The sequence below is a fragment of the Miniopterus natalensis genome, chromosome 2 (genome assembly GCF_054644295.1).
Source record: "Miniopterus natalensis isolate mMinNat1 chromosome 2, mMinNat1.hap1, whole genome shotgun sequence".
Classification (NCBI taxonomy): Eukaryota; Metazoa; Chordata; class Mammalia; order Chiroptera; family Miniopteridae; genus Miniopterus; species Miniopterus natalensis.
Genome location: NC_142082.1, coordinates 40,235,945 through 40,255,628, shown reverse-complemented (window position 1 = coordinate 40,255,628; position 19,684 = coordinate 40,235,945). Strand labels below are relative to the sequence as shown.

Below are 19,684 nucleotides of genomic sequence, written 5' to 3'. Positions count from 1 at the left end.
ACCTTATGCCCAAAAGACGTTGTTGTGAAAAGCAGCTGGGATGTGAAAGTTCTGTATAAACAAGAATATTCATTGTCCTAGTAAATATACCATATTTTCCCAATGAGACTCATAATTTCAAAATAAGTTTTTTATAATTTTTTGGGGTGGGGTCATGTGCATATATTAAACCAAGGACCAAATCATGCTAATCTTTTCTGCAAAATTTGCCTTCGCCTTCTTTCCATTCACTATGCCTCCGGTTCTGGTCTCAGTCACCTGAAACCTGTACCATTGTGGCAGAGTTCTATGTGTTTCCCTATTTACCTCTCTCTTGCTTCTATTTGCTCGTCTCCTCTGGTTTGATGTTCTCTCATGTTCTAACTTTTATCCCGTTACATACAATATAAACATTACTTCGGAGGTTCAAGTTCTTTAATAGCCATTCTATCTAAATCAAATGCCAACTTCTTAATATGAGCTCTCTTCTTTCTAGTCAGACCTCTTCTGTGGACTTCCATGACATTCAGTGCTCATTCCAGTACCACATTTAGGGGCTGCAGCTGCCCTGAGCTGGAATGTGTCTTTATACCTTTTCAAAGTGCTGTAATGACTCATCAAGTGGACTAAGAAGAGGCTGAGAGAACCAGTAAAGCAAGTTACTTAGAATTCACAACCCTATCCTAAATTGTCCCCGCCCCCATGGGATTAAACAAATACATTTATGCTTAAATTATAATTTTTTCCACATACTAGTCTTGTCACAAATGCTAAGCTCATTTTATAAGTGTAGGAACTATGTGCAATAACCTAGTGCTGTACATTTGCACTGAATGCTCATTAAATACTTAATGATTGATTGATTTTTAAATAATTTAAACCACATACACTATGTTTTTACCGGGTCTTCCTCCACCTCAAATGTCCTTTTTATTGCATTATCTGCTATGTACTGCTAGGATCAGGGTAAATTATGAGTCTCAGTGTGACAGGATAGGATAAGTGAGGTGTGTATTTACTCTCTTCCTCTGGGTTGCGTAATGCTGATCACCTGGCTGGATGTGATAGAAACTGAAGTTTGACGGAGGTCACGTCAAAGATCAGAAATAATGAGTTGACTACAGCAATCCCTAATCCTACCAATCTTATCCTTTGTCTATAAAGAAACTACAGTATATTTTGTAATTTTGATTTCAGACTTTGAGGAAAATAAATTCAGAAACTTAAGGTCTGTCAGCACAATAATAATGAAGGCAGAAGTTCTGCTAAAATTTTAAGAGAAAGAAATATGTATTGTTACTGTTGTCTTCTGGAAGACATGTTTAACTATGGACTTGTGAGGAAGAAAAAGTCCCTCTGTAAATAGGCCGAAAACATTTTTAAAGCATTTCCAAAGCTTAAATGAGGTTGGATCTTGAACTTGAGAGACTTTTTGGTGGATTAAGAGAGGGGAAATTTATTAAAGAGAGGAAAGAAGTATCTAATGTGTGATGATGGTGATGATGCAGATGATTATGACTGTGATAGTGGGGGGAAAAATTGAATGACTTAAATTTCATGAGTCATTCTGGCCATCAATAGCCATCATCAGAAAAACACCTCATGTGTTGCTTTATAGATAAGCTCCATAAAACTGGACATTACTCCATAGTAATTTCTGAATAATATGCTGGTCTAATATGCATAGGGCCACACAGGTGAGTAGCCATTATCTTTCGTTGTTGTTTTTGTTTTGGATTTAGCTGTCTTAGTAGTTGCAGGAACTCTGGGTTTTAACAGACTTCTGCATAGCAGAATTCACTGTTCCTTAGCAGGGAGTCAACGGAAATGAGCCAATCCTGAGTTTTCACTTTTATCCCATTTCACAGAGCTTGAGTGAAGGACAGAAAGAAGGAAGTGAGTTGATTTTCCACTTGAGAATTCTGTTAACCTGAAACAAAAATGTTAAGTCTATTAGGTGAGATCATTTGGGGAGAGGGAAGGGAGATAGCACTCCTTTCCCCAGTATCTTCCTTCAGGCACCCCACTGGCCTCCGCTTTCTCTCATTTTCCCTTTGCTCCTGTGTTCTGGTCTTCCAGCTCCTCCACACACTGGAAACCTAAGCATCATGATTTCTGATCCAAGATTTGAAATATTTGACATTAAAATGGGGGAAAGTTTTGAGTCCAGAAACAAAAATTAAAAAATTAAAAACTACTGGTACTTGGTATGTGCACAAATTATCTGACCTTAGAAAATAAAGACAAACAAAAATTAGACAGTGAAATAGAGTGGTGAATGCGCCCGCCACTGAGGGGTTTCCCTATATGTTTATCTCAGCACAGGCTTTGTGTTTCAGTGGGTCATGAACGTAGTCAGAGCAACAAATGAAATTGCACTGTCCTTTACGTCCACGAAAATATAGTTTAATAACATGAGCTAGTGACTTCAAATACTGTTTTTTCTAAATTGATTACTCATGCCATGAAAGGTAGCATTTCGGATCAGTATGAAGGATGCGATGGGAAGGAGAAAACAGGCTCGTTCCCCCCGCCCCCTTTTCTTCTCGTACCAAGTAGAGCCAGATCCAGTCCAGGTTTTCCCTCCGACTCCGCCTCTGAATTTCGGCTGTGGACTAAGTAGCACGTTTCCCTCTCTCCCCTCCTTTCTCCTTCCCTCTCGCCTCCAGGATTTCTCTCCCCCTATTTCTGGAGGACTCTCGCAGGCTCCCTCAGCGCGTGTGAAGCTGAGGTTTCCTCTGGACCCCGTACTCCCCAACACATACCTCCACGCAGCCCCGGCTCGGGAGCCCCGCGCTCGCCCCGACCCCGCGCGCGCTCGCCCGCCCGTGCGCCTCCCTCCCCGGAGAGCCGGCGCGCGTCCCCTCCGCCGCCGCGCACCCCGGCGCGCCGAGCTCGCCGCGCTCTAGGATTCTGGGGCTCGGGACTCGGATCGCGGCTCCCAACCCTCATGGTGGTTTCTGAAACATTTCCTTCTCTCTCTCGTTGCGATCGCACCGTTTTCGATCTGGGGGGCTAGAGGAGCAAGGCGGCTGCTTTCCCAGCCAGCCGGGCTTGGCTTGCCATCCTCCATCTGGCTTATAAAAGTTTGCTGAGCGCGGTCCAGAGGGCTGCGCTGCTCGTCCCCTCGGCTGGCGGAAGGGGGTGACGCTGGGCAGCGGCGAGGAGCGCGCCGCCGGCTCTGGCGGGCTTTCGTCTAGAGGGGCAAGGTGAAGAGCGCCCGGGCCGTGGGGTTGACCGAGCTGGATTTGCATGTTGCACCATGCCTTCTTGGATCGGGGCTGTGATTCTTCCCCTCTCCGGGCTGCTGCTGTCCCTCCCGGCCGGGGCGGATGTGAAGGCGCGGAGCTGCGGCGAGGTCCGCCAGGCGTACGGTGCCAAGGGATTCAGCCTGGCGGACATCCCCTACCAGGAGATCGCAGGTAAGCGCGGGCGCGCGGCCCAGGCGGGCTGCAGCCCTCGGCGGCCACACGTCCCCCGGGCCGCCCGGTGCCCTCCTCCTTCCCCCTGTTGCTGAGTTGTTGCTGTTCACTTTCCGTCAGGGCTCCCCGGGCGCCGCGCCTCCCCGCCGGGCGGCGGATGCTCCCTCGACCGCTCCCGCGGGGTGAGGTGTGCGTCTCCGCCGCCTCATTGTGTGCACACGCGGGAGCGCCCTCCTTCCCTCCCTCTCTCCCTCCGCTCTCGCGCCCTTGCGCCCCCTTGCTCGGTGGCTCCCGCCGGGCGGGCCGGGGAGCCCGGGGCCCTCGGGGGTGGCCGCGGCGCGAGGGCAGAGCGCCGAGCGGGGTGCCCATCCCACGCCTCTCGCTCGGGCAAACTTGGAAAAACTGCGGCCGCAGTTTGCCCAGCGCCACAGTCTGAGTGGCGCCTTCTCCACTCCCGCCCTTGCGCCGGCGGGGGCGGTGGAGAGACGCGGAGGGCGCCCCTCGCCCCTCTCGCCGCGGTTCCTCGAGCAGAGCGCGCGGAGCTCGGGCTGGGGGCGGGCGAAGCCGCGGGGACCCCCACCGGGGCGCTCGGCCTCCCGACTTCCGCAGTTCCGGGCGGGTTTGGGGAGTTCACCGGCTCTGTTTCTGATTTGGGGCGTGATTTCCAGACTCGGTGCCTCAGGGCTTGCCCGGCTGCCGTTGGTCACTTGAGGCTGAGGGAAACCCCCAGCCGCCCGGCGCCGCTCTGGGTCCTGCGCGCGGCCTCGTACGCCGGCTCTTGGAAGCTGAGCCAACTTCGGCGGGTGGCTCAGCAGTGGGTGCGTCGCAGGGTCCCCGGACCCAGTGTCCCCTGCGTGCCGCGCCGCTAGCCTTGCTCCATCGAGAGCTCGAGAGCCCCCGCCCGCGCTCTCGGCGCCACTGCGCGGGTAGCACTTGGTCTCCAAGAACTTGCGCGGCAGCCCGGTGCCTGCTTTCCGGCTCTTACCTCCAACCGAGTCCCGGCTCCTCGGGGGCTCCGTGAATGAAACGTGTCGGGGAGAGAGAATCCGGGGCCGCGAGCGGACCGCACCGGGGGCTGAGCGGGGCCGGAGCTGCGGCGGGGGCGCGGGCTGCGCGGACCCGCGGCTGAAGTCCCGAGTGACCTCGGAGGGTCTAGTCAAAAGGCCGAATTTCCACCAGCCTGCCTGTGTTTTGCCAAAGCACCGGTCGATGGATGAAGCGCCTTTTACCGATATCTTAAAAAGCAACAGTTTCGATACATAGTGGAATTGCTATCTTACTGTGGTTGATCCACCAACTCTACAAGGGGGAGTTTTTACTTAACGCTGAAATAACACACTTGCATGGATTTGGGGGTTGAAAAAGAGCCCCCCCGTCTCGCTGACGGAGAGTATCACACGGAGAGCCTGCCCCAGCTCCGACCCGGCGCCGCCAGCCCCTGGCGAGTCCCCGGCGGGCCGTGGTGGTGAATTATAAGACGACTTTTCTAGCCCGGGCACTTCTCCCTTTTCCAGGACTCCTTAATTTGTGAATCAGTGAATGGAGACCGGCTGCCCCTACCGCTCCTTAAGTTTCTCAACTCTCTTTTCCCTTTTGTCTACTGTTATTTCATTCTTTTTAATTAATTGATAAGGATCAGCTTTGCTCCCCCCCCTTGCCCCCCCAATCCCCAAATCTCAGGGAATTCAACTTTTAAAAGGTGTGTAGTACGGATGACTTCTTTTAAGAACTTTTTCTCCTCTAATCTGGGCTTTTTCAAACTGTGTCTTTTAAACACACCTATTTCCCCAACATGATTTCAGATAAGATAACCGCCAAGAGGAAAACTGTGAAGTCTGTTTAAATCGCTTCAGCATTCTTTAGTGGATCAAGGGGTTTTCTGGAGGCTGCGGTTCACGCTTAGCATGATGCGAAAGCTCCTTCATATCAAGGTGAAGCTTTCCAGTGACAATCATTTCTTGCCGTAGTTATTTACTTTCTTGAGAACACTTGCAGAGGTTAAATAAATCCTTCAGTATATTTTTAACTACAGGTGTGTGGTTTCTTTACTCCACCCTTTGGCAATTACGGTGCTTGCTAATAGCTCTGACTTTCTAAAATGAGTGTCACTTTCTAGGACTAAGGGTACTATTGACTTGAAATGATCCAGGTACAGGTCACAGTGGAATAAGTGAATTGTAAGATACTTGCATACTAAGGATATACTTTTTTTTTTTTTTTTTCAAAATAAACTTTACTCACTGCTACTTATTGCTGTTGAACTTATCACTTAGGAACTATGTCCCTTGATTAAATGAACACACTCTTCCTCTCCTCCCTAGTTGCTGAAACAATTTACATTTAATTATCTAGTACATGATGGTTATCCTTTCTTCAAACTCCTTTTCATTCTATGCCTTGTTTGGACTTCTAATGGTTTGCTTGAGAAATGGCATATGCCATTTGTTTGCTAGGGAACGTGAATTTAAAGGACCTGCTATTCAGAATTTGGATTCATGAGATCTGTTTCTAATTGAAAGCTATTTGCAGGTAGCTTGCCAGGTAAAATAACTGAAAAGTAATAAGGACATTGCATTTCATCACAACATTATTAAAGTTTTACTCAGGACTCACAATTGTGAAAAAGTGCTGCCCTTTTCTATTCTAGGATAAAAGGGAGTTCTTCAAACTCAACAGATGAGGGACTGTGATGGGTAATATATATAAAGTTACACTCTCAGAGAGTACTTGGAGGGAGGAGGCTGTCAGGGGGCAGTTTGTACCATTAATCTTCACTCAGCCTTGATTTTAAAGCATCCCAGGCAGATCAGATAGACTATCTGTCCTTGTTTGAAAGACCTCCAAAGGGGCAGACTCTTGAGCCCCTCTCAGCAATCCATTCTAATACTTAGTAATTCTTGTGATATCAAAATGTTTCCAGATATCTAGCCAAAAGCCTTCACAGTATGTGTGCTTATTTTCTCTTGTTCTGTCTTCTGGGAAGATACTGAGCAGCGGATCATCAAGTTATTTGTGGGGACTATTATTCTGATCAAAGGTCAGTATGAAACATCCCAGCCTTTCTTTGAGCATCAGTAATATTATCTTATATTCCAACCTGACTCATCTTGATAGCTCTGAACTTCTAAAGGAACTCCACAGCTGAAAAGAGCATCCACTTAAAAGTCTGGGAAATTCAGGAAATGTTTGAGCTTTCCTGTGCCACTATTTTATGCTTTGAGTGTTCTTGGAGTCATTTATTGTAATACTTTGTAGCTGACTAATGGTGACTTACTAGCCCACACACTCACTTTTTTCATTAATTATCAAAGGCAACTTTATTTAACAACCTTTTATATAGAAATTACTATGTACTCAGCAGCTATTTGAAAATATTACCTACTTTTAAAACATTGAACACTGCCTTATTAACTCCTTCTAATAACTTAGTAGGTACTATCATTATCTCCATTTTCTAGATGAAAAGACTGAGCAATAGAGAGACTTAAATAATTAAGTTGTCCAAGGATGACCCCATGAGAAAGTGAGGAAGCTAGAATTCAAATCCAGGCACTCGATTCCATAGATTTAACCATAGCCACTGCCATTCTGTATCTGTCTAATGAATGCACTGTAAAATCAGTTCTTTCCTAATCCAGTATTGTATACAGCTTGGTATTATCAATCACCATATGTATTCCCTTACAGTTTATGCTGAATATTTTCTGTTTACTTGCAAAATCTGTAATTTTCAAAATCACCTTGACTTTGGATTTTGTGTTTTCAGGAATTGGCCACACTAGCACCACTAAATTGTGCATGAATTTTTGCATTTTCCCTGTCATTTTAGTTGTATAGATGTGGTTATATAAAAGGTGGAGACTAAAGAACTTGTGTGTTGTTGTTTTTTTCAATATATCAGGCCTATTGGAATATTGGGTTAGTTTCACAAACCTTACTATAGGAGGCTATCATGTGGGTAGATGGAGGAGGAAAGTGCTTCTCCACAGATTAAGAAAAAAAGAAAAGTATAACTAACTCAGTATTATTTCTCTGTATTCACTTTGCCCCTTTTTCTGTCTCAGGTATTTTGGGAGTTGGATAGCCGCTGAATATTAAGAAAGTATTAAACAGAAATAGACTCGCAGACACAGAGGACAGACTGATGGTTGCCAGAGGGGAGGGAAGTTGGGGGACTGGGTGGAAAAGGTGAGGGGATTGAGAAGTACAAAGTGGCAGTTACAAAATAGTCATGAGGATATAAAGTACAGCATAGGGAATATAGTCAATGACATGGTAATAATTGTGTTCGGTGCCAGGTGGGTACTGGAAATACTGGGGAGAACACTTCGTAAAGCATGATTGCCTATTGTACACCAGAAACTAAAACAAAATAATATTGAATGTAAACTGTAATTGAAAAAATTTCAAAAAGAAAACATTTCCCTCATTTCTTTAATAGCAGTTTATCTAAAAAAACCTAAAAAGCGTGGCCAGTGTGGTTCAGCGGTTGAGCATCGACCTATGATCCAGGAATTGCGAGTCTATTTCCTGTCAGGGCACGTGCCTGGTCCAGGTTGATCCCCAGTAGAGGGCATGCAGGATGCAGCTGATCAAGGACTCTCATCACTGATGTTTCTATCTCTCTCTCTCTTTCCCTTTCCCTTCCTCTCTCTGAAATCAATAAAGCTATATTAAAAAAAATAGAAAACACAAAAAAAAACACCTAAAAATCTGTCTCAAAGTCTAAAGTTAAAAGATAACAGAACATCTCTTATATTCTGCCAGTTGATTAGAAACTTGTTTTGTTTTGTTTTGTTTTTGTTAATCTCACCCGAGGATGTTTTTTCCATTGTTTTTTAGAGAGTGGAAGGAAAGGAGGGAGAGAGAGAGAGAGAAAAACGTCAATGTCAATCAGTGTCAGAGAGACATCAACTGATTGCCTCCCTTATGTGACCTGACCTGGGGCCAGGAAAAGAACCTGCAACCAAGGTACGTGGCCTTGACTGGAAACCGAACCTGGGACCCTTTGGTGTGTGGGCCAGTGCTCTACCACTGAGCCACGCTAGCCAGGGCTTGGCTAGGAACTTTTTTAGTCCCTTATTGGTTTCAAATTTGAGCATACGTGATGCTTCACTTTACCTGGCCTTTGTTCAAGAGACCTTTTCTTTGGTGGGCTTCCTGGGGAACCTGCCCTCCCCGCCTCCGCTCCCCCAGCCAACCAACTTAATGCGTTTGCCATTAGTGCAAATATTCCTTTTCAGTTTGCATGCAGATATCACCTTAACATAAATGGAAAAACAGTGTTTGGTAACTTTTACAGACATGTTAAATATCCTAGTTGGGGATAAATTATTTAATTTCCATTTATCTGCCTGCTGCACTAACTTCTGATTTCTTTGCCCTCCATTTAGTTAGCTGATATCTTTAAAATCATTCCAAAGAACAGTGTGAGGTATAAATAGGTTAACGGAACTTCAAAAATTTTTTTAATGATTTTTCAAGTCACTAGATTTCTAAAAGAATCACATTAATTCCAGGTATCAAAGCAATCTAAAACTTGGACTATTAGGAGTACCACTTGTTAAACTCTTGATTTGGGAATTAATTTTAGAATGATCCTTGGGAACAGAGTTATCTTAGCTGATTTAATTAGAGGATAATATGTCGTCACTGAGAACGAGTTCATTTGAGTTGACTAACATACTTTTTTTTAACATAAAACTCACATCTTTAAATTGCACCACATTTTAATAGCTTGTGTATAGAAATGCAGGTCACTATCAAAAGTGATTAAAAATATACGGCATTCTGTTCTTTATAATATTATAGTATACACATTGCATCCTAATTTATGTAAGGGCGTGACTAGTGGTCTTTTATAATTATGGGTGAGTTTTATGAACACAAAAAATTCAAAATGATTAAGCCCTTTTAAACCAAAATGACCTACTATTCTGTCACTAGATTTGTATAGAAATATGAGTTTAGGTTAGACATTGTAGTAAAAGAATTGTTGATAAAGTAATTTTAATAGCTTAATCTCAGCTTATATTCAGGCTCACAAAAGTAACATTATAAGACTCCCCCCCCTTAATTCTCATCTTTCAAAAGACCTTTAGCAAGGCCAGTAAGGTGACTTAGAGTTGTCTTGCCAATATAAACAGAATACTTAATAATTATTTAAACTTGGTGCTTATAGCCCTTTATAGACCAAATTCTTCTCTGTTAAATTCTTTAGCTGGCACACAATTTGACTTTAAATAGTGTCATAGATTTCTCCAGTAGTATTCATTTTTCAGTGATTTACATGATACTATTTGAAAGTGTAATTGACTCCCTGGGATGGCATATTTATAAATAAAGGGTTTCATAGTGGTAAGTCTTAGGTAAAAGTTTAAAATTTCTAATAAACCTGGATAGAAATATTTAAGAGTTTTTAATAAACCTGGATAAAAAATATTTTTAGACTAATGCATCAGTTAGTAATAAAGAAAAATAGAAATTTGATTCCACATTTACACATTATTACACATATTACACAAGGTTCCTGATTATTTTTATAACCTATTCTCCATTTCCTTTAGGCATTTTTTTTTTTTTTTGCGTTCATCCAATAAATATTTCTTGTTTACCTACTATGTGTAAGTCACTATGCCAGGTGCTGAATATAGGACCCCAGGGAACTTTAATACGAGAAGGGAAGCAGAAAATAAGGGTACCATTTACAATGAATGGCTGAGATAAGTGCACAGCACTGGGCTACCTGGCCCTGCAAAAATATTTAATAGGAACATCTGATCTCATCACAGGGTTATGGAAATGCTTCACTGAGGAAGAGCAATGTGAAGTCTGTAAGGGAAGGGGAGAGTGGAGGGTGCATACATTGTCTATATGATAAGGAGACCCTGAAAACATGAGAGAAATTCCAGAACCTGGGAGAAACAGCTAGTGAATGGGGAAAGGGGTGAGAGAAGCAGAGCCTGAGGACCAGGTTAATGACTTGTGTACATGATCCAAATATGACCCATGCATATTGACCCTATGTTTACCTTTTCACCATAGGCATGGACCCTTAGCTCTCTACCCTATGGATGCTAGAATAATATTTTTACACATCTAGTTGTTTTAAACACAGCCCAAAGAAGCATATTTTTAATCATTTAGAGCCTCCCTGTTTTGTATACTCCACAAAACTGCACCCAACATCTGCTAGCCATCTATAAGACAAACCTGGGGCCAGCATTAGACTCCAAGCCACTGCTGCCCTCCACACCCTAGGCTGAGCAACAGGGCCCAGATTCATAGTTTCCCTCTCCCTTCTACCTGGGGTTCCCTTAACCTCTTCCCCTTCCTGGTAACGGCCCCTCTGTTATCTCCGGAATGGCTCATGCTGTGACGGACATCCCCTCAAGGGCAGCCAGTCAAAGTTACACCCAAATAAAGCTCTTTGGGTCCTGCTGTCATCTCCTGATCCTATCTGTTTCCTCGATCAGCCCTGAAGACCCTAGAACTCACTACAATGACTTTGGCCTTCAGCTCAGAGCAGTAAGAAGCTGGTGAGGAACTGTTTTAGTCAGGATTGGACGCTGGTTTGGACGCTGGTTGCTCTGTAGAGAGCAGATCAGAAAAAATTACCCCCTTCTTCCAACTGTTTTGTTCTATTTGAGCCCCCCATGGGTTGGGTGGTGCCGACCCATATTGGTCCCTAACTTATACTGAATCAAATGCTAATCTCTTCCAGAAACACCCTCACACAACACACTGAGAAATAATATTTTACTAGCTATCTAAGCATTCCCTTAGGGCAATCCAATTGACACAGAAAACGAACCACGACAGGAACCTTGAAGTATAGGTAACATTTGACAAAGGTACATCAAAGAAGAAGACATTTGTGGTGGGTTACATGTGTGAGCAAAGTAGTGTGTGTGGAGGATAGGGGTGCAGTACAGAAAGATGTCTATTAAGAACTGGTGAGAAATGGTATTGAATAGATAGAGTGGATTTTTGATGGGCCTTGAAAATCCTGCCTTTTATATGGAAGGAAGTAGGTCATCATCCTAGGTTCTTGGCAGCGAAGTGACATGATGAAAGTTTTGTTTTGGATTGGTCAAGCACTACAAACAGGGCAAAAAGAAGGCAGATCATGAAAGGCTTGGGGGAGAGAAAGAGGAAAGCAGGGCTGTTTTAGACACTAAAGCATGAGATGCTGACTGAGGGCTCGCAGGAAGATGAGAGGAGAGAGGAGAGGGTGAATGAGTTCATCAGAGAAGGAAGAGGCAACACTGAAAAGGAAAAAAATAAACTAACACTTTACTTTGCTACTTAGAAGTTTCAATAGAAAAGTTTAAAGAAGACAAGACAGTAAACTCTTGCCTGAAATAATTTGTGTCACTTAAGACACTTTTGGCAGCAGGTTACAGAAAATCCTGAATCAACTGGCTTACGTATCCCGGGAAAGCCATTATTTCACATGGGAAGCCCCAGCGCGGAGCAGTTCTAAGAGTGAGCAAGTGGGAAGTTAGCCGCACCATCAGGGTCCCAGATTCTCTCCGCCTTTCATCCCTGAGACCCGCCTCCTACCAGGTCAGCTCCCTCAGGGGATCAAGGTGCCTGCGGGAGTTCCAAGAACCAAAGCCTCATTATAAGGGCCAGAGGCACAGAAAGAGATGTGTGTGTCTCCACTGATGAGGCCGACGCCCCTCAGAAGTGCCCCAGAATACTGACTCACCTTTCTCATTCCAGAGTTGCTTCCTGTGCAAGGAAATGGACCATGGCCGTTGACCTGGACCAGTTATAGTTACATCCTCCCCCAGAGGCTGCTGTCCCCCTTCTTCAAGTGTATGGCCACTGAATTGCCTAGTTAATATTCTTAATCTTCGTAAGAATCCCAAAGAATTGAGGGGTAATGGAACAATTGAGAGGAACCACTCACACTGTCTGAATTAATTAGGTTATTTGGCATTCTTGCTTTTGTCCAGTGTTTCTCCACTCTGGCCAGTGGTGAACTTATAAATGTTTAACCTTTGGCTGTCAAGAGGCAGGGTGTGGGGAGACCTGATTTGTAGCCTTTGCCAATTTCTGTGGTATAAATTTTCCCACCATGACTGATTTTAAGCTAGTAACAATTTAACAACCAGCTCACAAAATTCCTGAAAATTTCACAATTGGTTCTTTCGAGTTGGAAAGAGCCAGGGCTATCCTGGAATCATGCGAGATGTAAAAAACAAACAAACAAAAAAAAAACCTATACTTGGACTCCATCTTCAGATATTCTTTAATTGGTCTGGGACTGGACACTCCTTTCTGTACCCCCCCACCCCTCTCCCCCTCCCTTCTCATCTTCCATATATATATTTTCCTAAGTAATTCCGATGTGCACCCAGGGAAGAGAACTAGTGATCTAAAGCCAAGCTTCATAGACTTCATCATACATCAGAATCACTGGAGGGCTTGTTAAACACAAATGCCTGGGCCCCACTCCCAGAGTTTCTGATTCAGTAGTCCTGGAGTAGGGCCTATAATTTCCATTCTGACAAGCTCCTAGGTGATGCTGATGCTGTCTGTCCAGACACCATCCTTTGAGTCTTTAGGGGCCACACTCTGGGTGCATTCAATGTAGTTTTAACTATAGCATAGGTCTTTGTCAGTAGACAGTCAAATGTGGGCAATGATCTTACGTTATTTTTTCACCTTGATCTTGGGTGAGAATCAATCTCCACCCAGAAAGTGTTGTTACTCAAAATTAAACTCCTATCTCCTCAGCCTTCTTTCAAATGCTTACATTGGCCACTACCGGGGCGAAGAGAAAGATTGATTGGCTCAGTTCAATCCATAACTACCTATGCTTGGAACAAAAGGGGCCTAAGCCAGGTGCCAAGGGCACATCTGCAGGAGTAAGAGAGAACCTCAACATTATTTTAAAGGGAAACTGGAAATCATTTTATGTTTCTTTCACTGTAAGATCGCTATTATTCTTTGCTAATATGGCAGGCTTTCTATGGTTACATAGGACTTATTATTTTTTGTCTTCTTTAGAAGATTTCTGGCTAAGAGTAATTCCATCCAAACCCCCCACCCCCTGAGCTGTTTTTCCTACGTTTGCCCAAGTTCAGACGTAGTCATTTTTCCCCTGATCTTTAGACTCTTCTGCAATGTGACTACGTTTACAGCTGGTCATTCATCATTTTATACTCATTTAATTAAAGATGTAGCATAATGCATTCTGGACATGCACAACTATGATATGTAGGCTTTATTTACTAGTCTATTTGCACCTTATTTGAGTTCTTGGATTTCTTGAAAAGTTGGCTTTCTCTCTTTGTGCCCCCAGGATAGCTGAGATTAGCAGGGGCCAGTACTCCTCAGCTGAATTTCAGGGATCGAGAGGTATTTCCTCTTAAAGTTGGCTGTGAGGTTGACACAACTATTTTTTTTTTTGCAAAGAAAGCACTTTGAACTCTTCCAAAAAGGATGAATAATTTTCAATTGTTATTTTCTTAATGGGTCAGAATAGCTCAGAGTCAATAGCAATTGTTAAAGGAACTTGAAATAAGCCACCATGATTTTACATATTGTGGATATTTTTAAATGGGAGGCCTTAATTTTTCACTGAAAAAGTAAAATATATATATATATATATATATATATATATATATATATAGTTCTTTAGCTGTTTATTTTTACTATTTATTTTAAATCCCAACAATTGGGAGCTTTTAAAACTTAAAAAACGGTAAAATTTAAAATAGCTAATTTCTTTTTTCACAGCAAAAGGTTTAACAACTGTTTTCGAGGAGTTTAAATGATCTTTGACATATGAGGGCTCTAGTTTGAAAATAAGAATTTGTAATTCTGAATGAAGTATTCATAATCTGGAAATGCAGGATTCCTGAACAATCCTACTTGATCTATTACAGTTTCTTTTCCAGTTGTATGTTTGTGTCATACCAAAGGAACCTAGTTTACTGTTACTTTTACATTATCAAGTGCTAATGTGTGAAAAACTTTTATTGTGCTTTTACTACTCATTTGGTTAAGTGGTATCTTATTCAATATTCTTTCACAGAGTTGGGGGTATTCAGACACCAGGAGGTCAAGTACTATGTTAAAAGCTTAGGCCAATCTTTTTATATGACTGCAATAAAGAATATATTCATTTTACTTATATTACCACATGGCTCCCATAAAAGGTCAGTTTCAATTGAATATAAAATAGGTTGCAAATGGCAAATCTTATGTCATCAACAACAAAATTATTATATGTAATTGCTTTTCAATTGCCACCTTCCCCTCTTTAAAAAAAAGTAACATGGAGAGTTCTTAAAATCATAGCTCTTCGTGATGTGTTTTGTACAATAGACATGAAATTGTATAAACTCAACAATTTTAGTCAAGAAAATATGTATAGGGTAAACCACTTAAATTCCAGTTAACACAACAAGCTAGGTGTTTAAGTTAGTTATTCACAGCAAAAAACATGAAATTATACCTTTTCATTTTATAGTTTTCTTAATTTAAGAAGTTAACTTTGAATCAATTTCTCAGCCTAGGTTATTGATGTAAAGATAAATAATTTAATATTGTAAGGAGTTACATGCATAAACATAATCCAGTTGCTATGATTTAGGAGTGGCAATTTGTTCTTATCCAGAACATCCTTAGTAAATTATACAAAGGTTTTCAGTTTAACAAAAAGGTTCACTATATGTAGAAGTATAGGGTAGAGTAATCGGAATTCTGTGTTGTAACCAAGGTTGCATTTTATAACTGGAATAACCATTTCCTATAACTGAAAAAAAACCTATAATACATTTTAAAATGAATTTTAACCTTTATAACCATTAGTTTATACAGTACAACTCTTGACAAAACCATCGTTATTCCTCTGAAATATTTATTTTCAAAAGTATGACCTTGTATTTGAAAAAAATTTAAAAATGCTCTGCTTTGAAGGCTTTGAAACAGTATTATTTTGGAAAAAATGAGCCTGCCTCACAATTACTATAATCAGGAAAAATAGAAAGATGTAATAAAAATAAGCAAAAACAGACATCTCCTAAAGCTATCTTCATTCGGGGTGACAATTCTGATTTTAACCTAATTAAGCCCTGGAGAGAATCGTTGTCCCAAGAGATAAGCCTGAAGGTTCCTGGAAGCCCCTCTCAGGCCTGCTCATCCCCTCCCAGGCACTGCCTGGAGCTGCTGGCCTGGCCTTGTGGAAGGTGCCATGGATGCCCAGAAGGAGGCTCTGCTGTGCAGCGCCAGCCGGTAGGTGTACCACCTTTAGCCACATTTCAGCCTGGTTACTGTGGAATTGATTTTCACGGCTCATGACAGAAGCTGTTTTCAGCCCTTGAAAAGGAAGTGGCTGGGGCTGATACTCCTAACACAAACAGCAAATTGCTCCGTGGCTTTCATAGCATTCGAGGTCTGTTACCTTAAGGTTCTAATGGCCTTTTAACAGTGTTTCCAGCTGAGCAGCAGATGTAAAGGATACTGAACATTGAAAGCACTGTTCTTTTTTTCCCTTCCCTGAAAGAATCATTTTTTACAGACATTGTACTAACACCATATCCTAGGACCTATTCAGTGGCATGTGAGATTCGAAAAATTGAACCAAATCTCAGGTAAATATTAAGTACTGTCAGTACCATAAACCTGCCACTTTACTGGGCTGTGTGTCCCGTATTACAGCCCATCAGGAACCGGGATTATGTCACCATTAGTAGTGGCCCCATTTGGTAATATTTCACCAGGGAGAAAAGTAATTAATGGAACCCCATGAAGCCTCTAAAACATCTTATACTTTAAGTGAATTCATTTTAATCCTAAAATTTGCAGTATATTTCTGACACCACTACCTTCAGCTTCTAGAATTATATCCAGTCTACTTTTGGTTTCCCTTTCTGTTGCTCTGAGTATTAGTTTTGACCTTCTGTTGGTCAGGGTGTGAAATGCTTTCCAAGTAGGCAGCGATGCTCTCCCAAGTACGTGAGCCTAAAGGCCTTTAAGCTAAGCTTTTGTCTGTTGAAGAAGGTTTGGTATTTCAGCCTTGCGGACTTCTGGGGAAAAAGTGAAACATAACCAAAGACTACTTGTCGAATTGGATGTTTTTAAAAAAATTAGAGAAACAGTGTGTCTTTTGATTTCACTTAGGTTCCAGCAGTGCCTCATATGTCAAGTTTCCAGCGGTAACTAGACGAGGTAAGAGAAAAACAGCCCTACGGATGAGTCATCATTCCTCACTCCGGGAACTCGCCTCTTTTACAAGCTTTTGGAAGGACCTTTAGGAAGTATGTGAACTGCCACCATTTTTATTTGCTCATATTGAAAATATGAGCAAATTGCAGCTTCGATGTGAAAAGGCATGCAATTTCCTCTCCTTTTCCTCGCCTCTCTGTTCTTCACTCACATAACCTATCTGGTTTGGGGTAACAAGAAAAAAGAATAGTATGATTGAGTTTAAAATTCAGTGCTATCAGTTGAACTCCTGTAGGTAACAGTGAAACATGTGGGGTACTTGCTCTGGTGTTGTAGTGAAGCGGAGACTGGCTTTGACTCTTGGCTCTACCACTTAGCCTGTTTTGCACCTCTCTGTGCCTCAGTTTTTTGGTTTTTGTTTAAATTTGCAAACGAGGATAAGAACAGGCTTGGCTTCTAATTATTGTGATTGTATTAAATGAATCAACCTTTATAAAGCTCTTAGAATAGTGCCTGGCATGTAATAAAGGCTATGTACTTTTTTGTTAAATATAAATAACAAATCAGTCTCTTAATGGGGAGTGACAAGGGAGTGACTTTATAGGGAAATTGGAAAAGTGAGTTTCCTTGGGTCCCTCCCATCTCCAGAGCCATGCTGGCCCACATGGCTGGTGTGCTTTGTGATCCAATCTTGTGCAACTTGGGAAGGACCTGGTGGACCCCTTTTCTGGAGACATTGGTCTTTCTGGCTCCAGAGGCCTTCTGAATCCCTGGCTAATCCTTCACCTGTCCTCTGGCCCACCTGTCACCTTGATCGCTTGTTATGGTGGGACCATGGCAAGCTGCTTTCTGATACTCCTCAGGATGGCTCCCTAGAGCCAGACCTGTGCCCTCCAGTTATGGGCATAGCCCTTCCTCTGAGCACTCTTTACCTCCAAGTTTACTCTAAGGTCTTTGCCATTAGCCCACCAGGCAATCTCTTCACAGAGTCCTAAACAGATTCCTAAATCCCTCTTCTCCTTGGCTTTTCTGTATTGATGTAAAGCTCAGAGAGGAGAAACTGGGAAACTTGAGGAACCATGACTTTCCCTTCACTTCCCTTCTTCTCAGTGACACTTGGGGCAGAGATGAGGTCTGTTACCTTTTTTCCTTCTGGCTGGACCTCAAGCCCTTCAAGCCAGGACTGGAGACTTTTGTCTCCTAAAGAGGTCAGGTAACACCTGACACCCATGCCCTTGGAGGTGGAGATCTGTGAGAAACCAATGAATTAAGGAGCAGAGAAAATGGAATCAGTTAAGTATTTGTAAAATATTATCCCTGTTATATGAGCAATATGAAAACCTCTGAAGAATTTTTCAAACATCAAGTGAACTGGGAATAATATGAATTCTTTGTTTTTATGGGAATCTTTGGGCTTCTTGGCAGATGGTATTGTATAGAAGCAAAGTAACTTAATTCCTTTTTATGTGCTTAATAATTGGTTATTTTCAAGTTTTCTTACCTCTTTGAACGCTGATTTTCTTATATAAAAAAAGGGCAATAACATAGCCTGGCTCATGATATTTTTTGTGTGAGGATTAAATGGCATAATGCACGTAAACAGCCTGACAGAGAGAAGTCTCCAGTAAATGTTATTTCCTTTTTCCCCCATTTCCTCCTGATACATGTATCATGATGAGAAATCTTGCTACTTTTTATTCAGAAGAGGAGGGAAACTAGTAGGCTATAATCTCCTCTCTAAGGTTTAGTCATTTTTAATTTCCTTTTATGATAAGCTTCTAAGAAAGAAGCTCTAATAGGACATTAAAAGTTGATCTTGAAATGCTGTTAAATGTCAAACAGCAAATCTTTTAAACAACATTTACTTTCTCTTCTTTTTGCTCTTCTTGGCAGTGGCTCTGAAACTTCTCTTTCATGTCACTCACACAAGTTAGGTTCTGTTGTACCGACTGTCAGCAGGATGATATATCTGACAAATTGCTTTGGTTATTTAAATTTGCATAAGCCAGTACTTCTCAAACTTGAATATGCATTGGAATCACCCAGAAAACGTGTTCAGATGTGGGTCCCACTCTGTGCATTTCTGATTTCGTAGATCTGAGACAGGCCAGTGCCCAGATGATGCTGATGGTCCCTAGACCACACTTTGAGAACCACGCTTAAAGTTCAAGCCTGAGACTGTCAGTGGCTTGAGAATAAATATCAACCTTGGTTTGACATTCAAGGACACAAACCATCTAACTTGCTTCCAAAGGCCTTCTTCAGTGAACTTCTGTCTGATAAAACCTTTTCAACTAAACTTTTTTCTTTTCTTTTTTTTAAATTAATTTTTATTTATTGATTTGAGAGAGAAAGAGGAAAGAGAGGGAGAAAGAGCGAGTGAGACATCAATTTGATGTGTCACTTAGTTATGGGTTCCTTGGTTGATTCTTGTATGTGCCCTGACTGGGACCCCTAAACCTTGGCGTATCCAGGTGACACTCTAACCAACTGAGCTACCCAGGCAGAGCCTGAACTTTTCTTTCTGTGTCTCCTTTCATTTGCTAACACTCATGACAATGCTTGGTCTGTCCTTCCCACTTTTCTCCACCAGGTAAAATCCAATTTGGCTCAACTCTTCATTCATTAACTTGTCCTAGGCTGCCTAGTCCCTATTTTCTCCTTCTTTGCCAAGATTTTTCTATTCATTTCATAATTAATCAAATTCCACCTCCTCATGCCTCTTACTTAGACTGTCTGAGTCACTTAAAATAAGTCCCTTCATTTTTGTTTCCCAAATTTGCCTCTGTAATGGCTGAGGGCACTTTAATACATATTTGTTCTCCAAAGCACACTGCTTGCACCTAGTAGGGACTTAATAAATAATCTACTCCTTGATTGGAGATGTAAAGAGACTATTTTTTTGTACAGGCATTCCAGACAACTTTAACTAAGATCTAAACAAATAGTGTCATTTAAGGACACCCTTATATTTTCTTTGAAAGACTGCAGCTGATAAGTTATATTAGTTTAAGCCAGTGGAAATCAATTTGTGAAAGTACAGACCAGCAGAGTTTGTTGTGTGGAACATGCATTTTGTTGCTTTCATTTTATTTTAA

At 42.2% G+C, this 19,684-nt stretch overlaps 1 protein-coding gene across 1 annotated transcript in view; it reads left to right on the top strand.

Annotated features, from left to right (window-relative positions):
- Positions 1-2,631: 2,631 nt before the first annotated feature.
- Positions 2,632-19,684, top strand: part of GPC6 (glypican 6) — a 1,010,768-nt gene continuing 993,715 nt past the window's right edge. Inside the window, exon 1 of the mRNA XM_016224122.2 lies at positions 2,632-3,401. Coding sequence (XP_016079608.1) covers positions 3,242-3,401 — 160 coding nt within the window. The 5' untranslated portion in view covers positions 2,632-3,241. The remainder of the gene's footprint in view (positions 3,402-19,684) is intronic.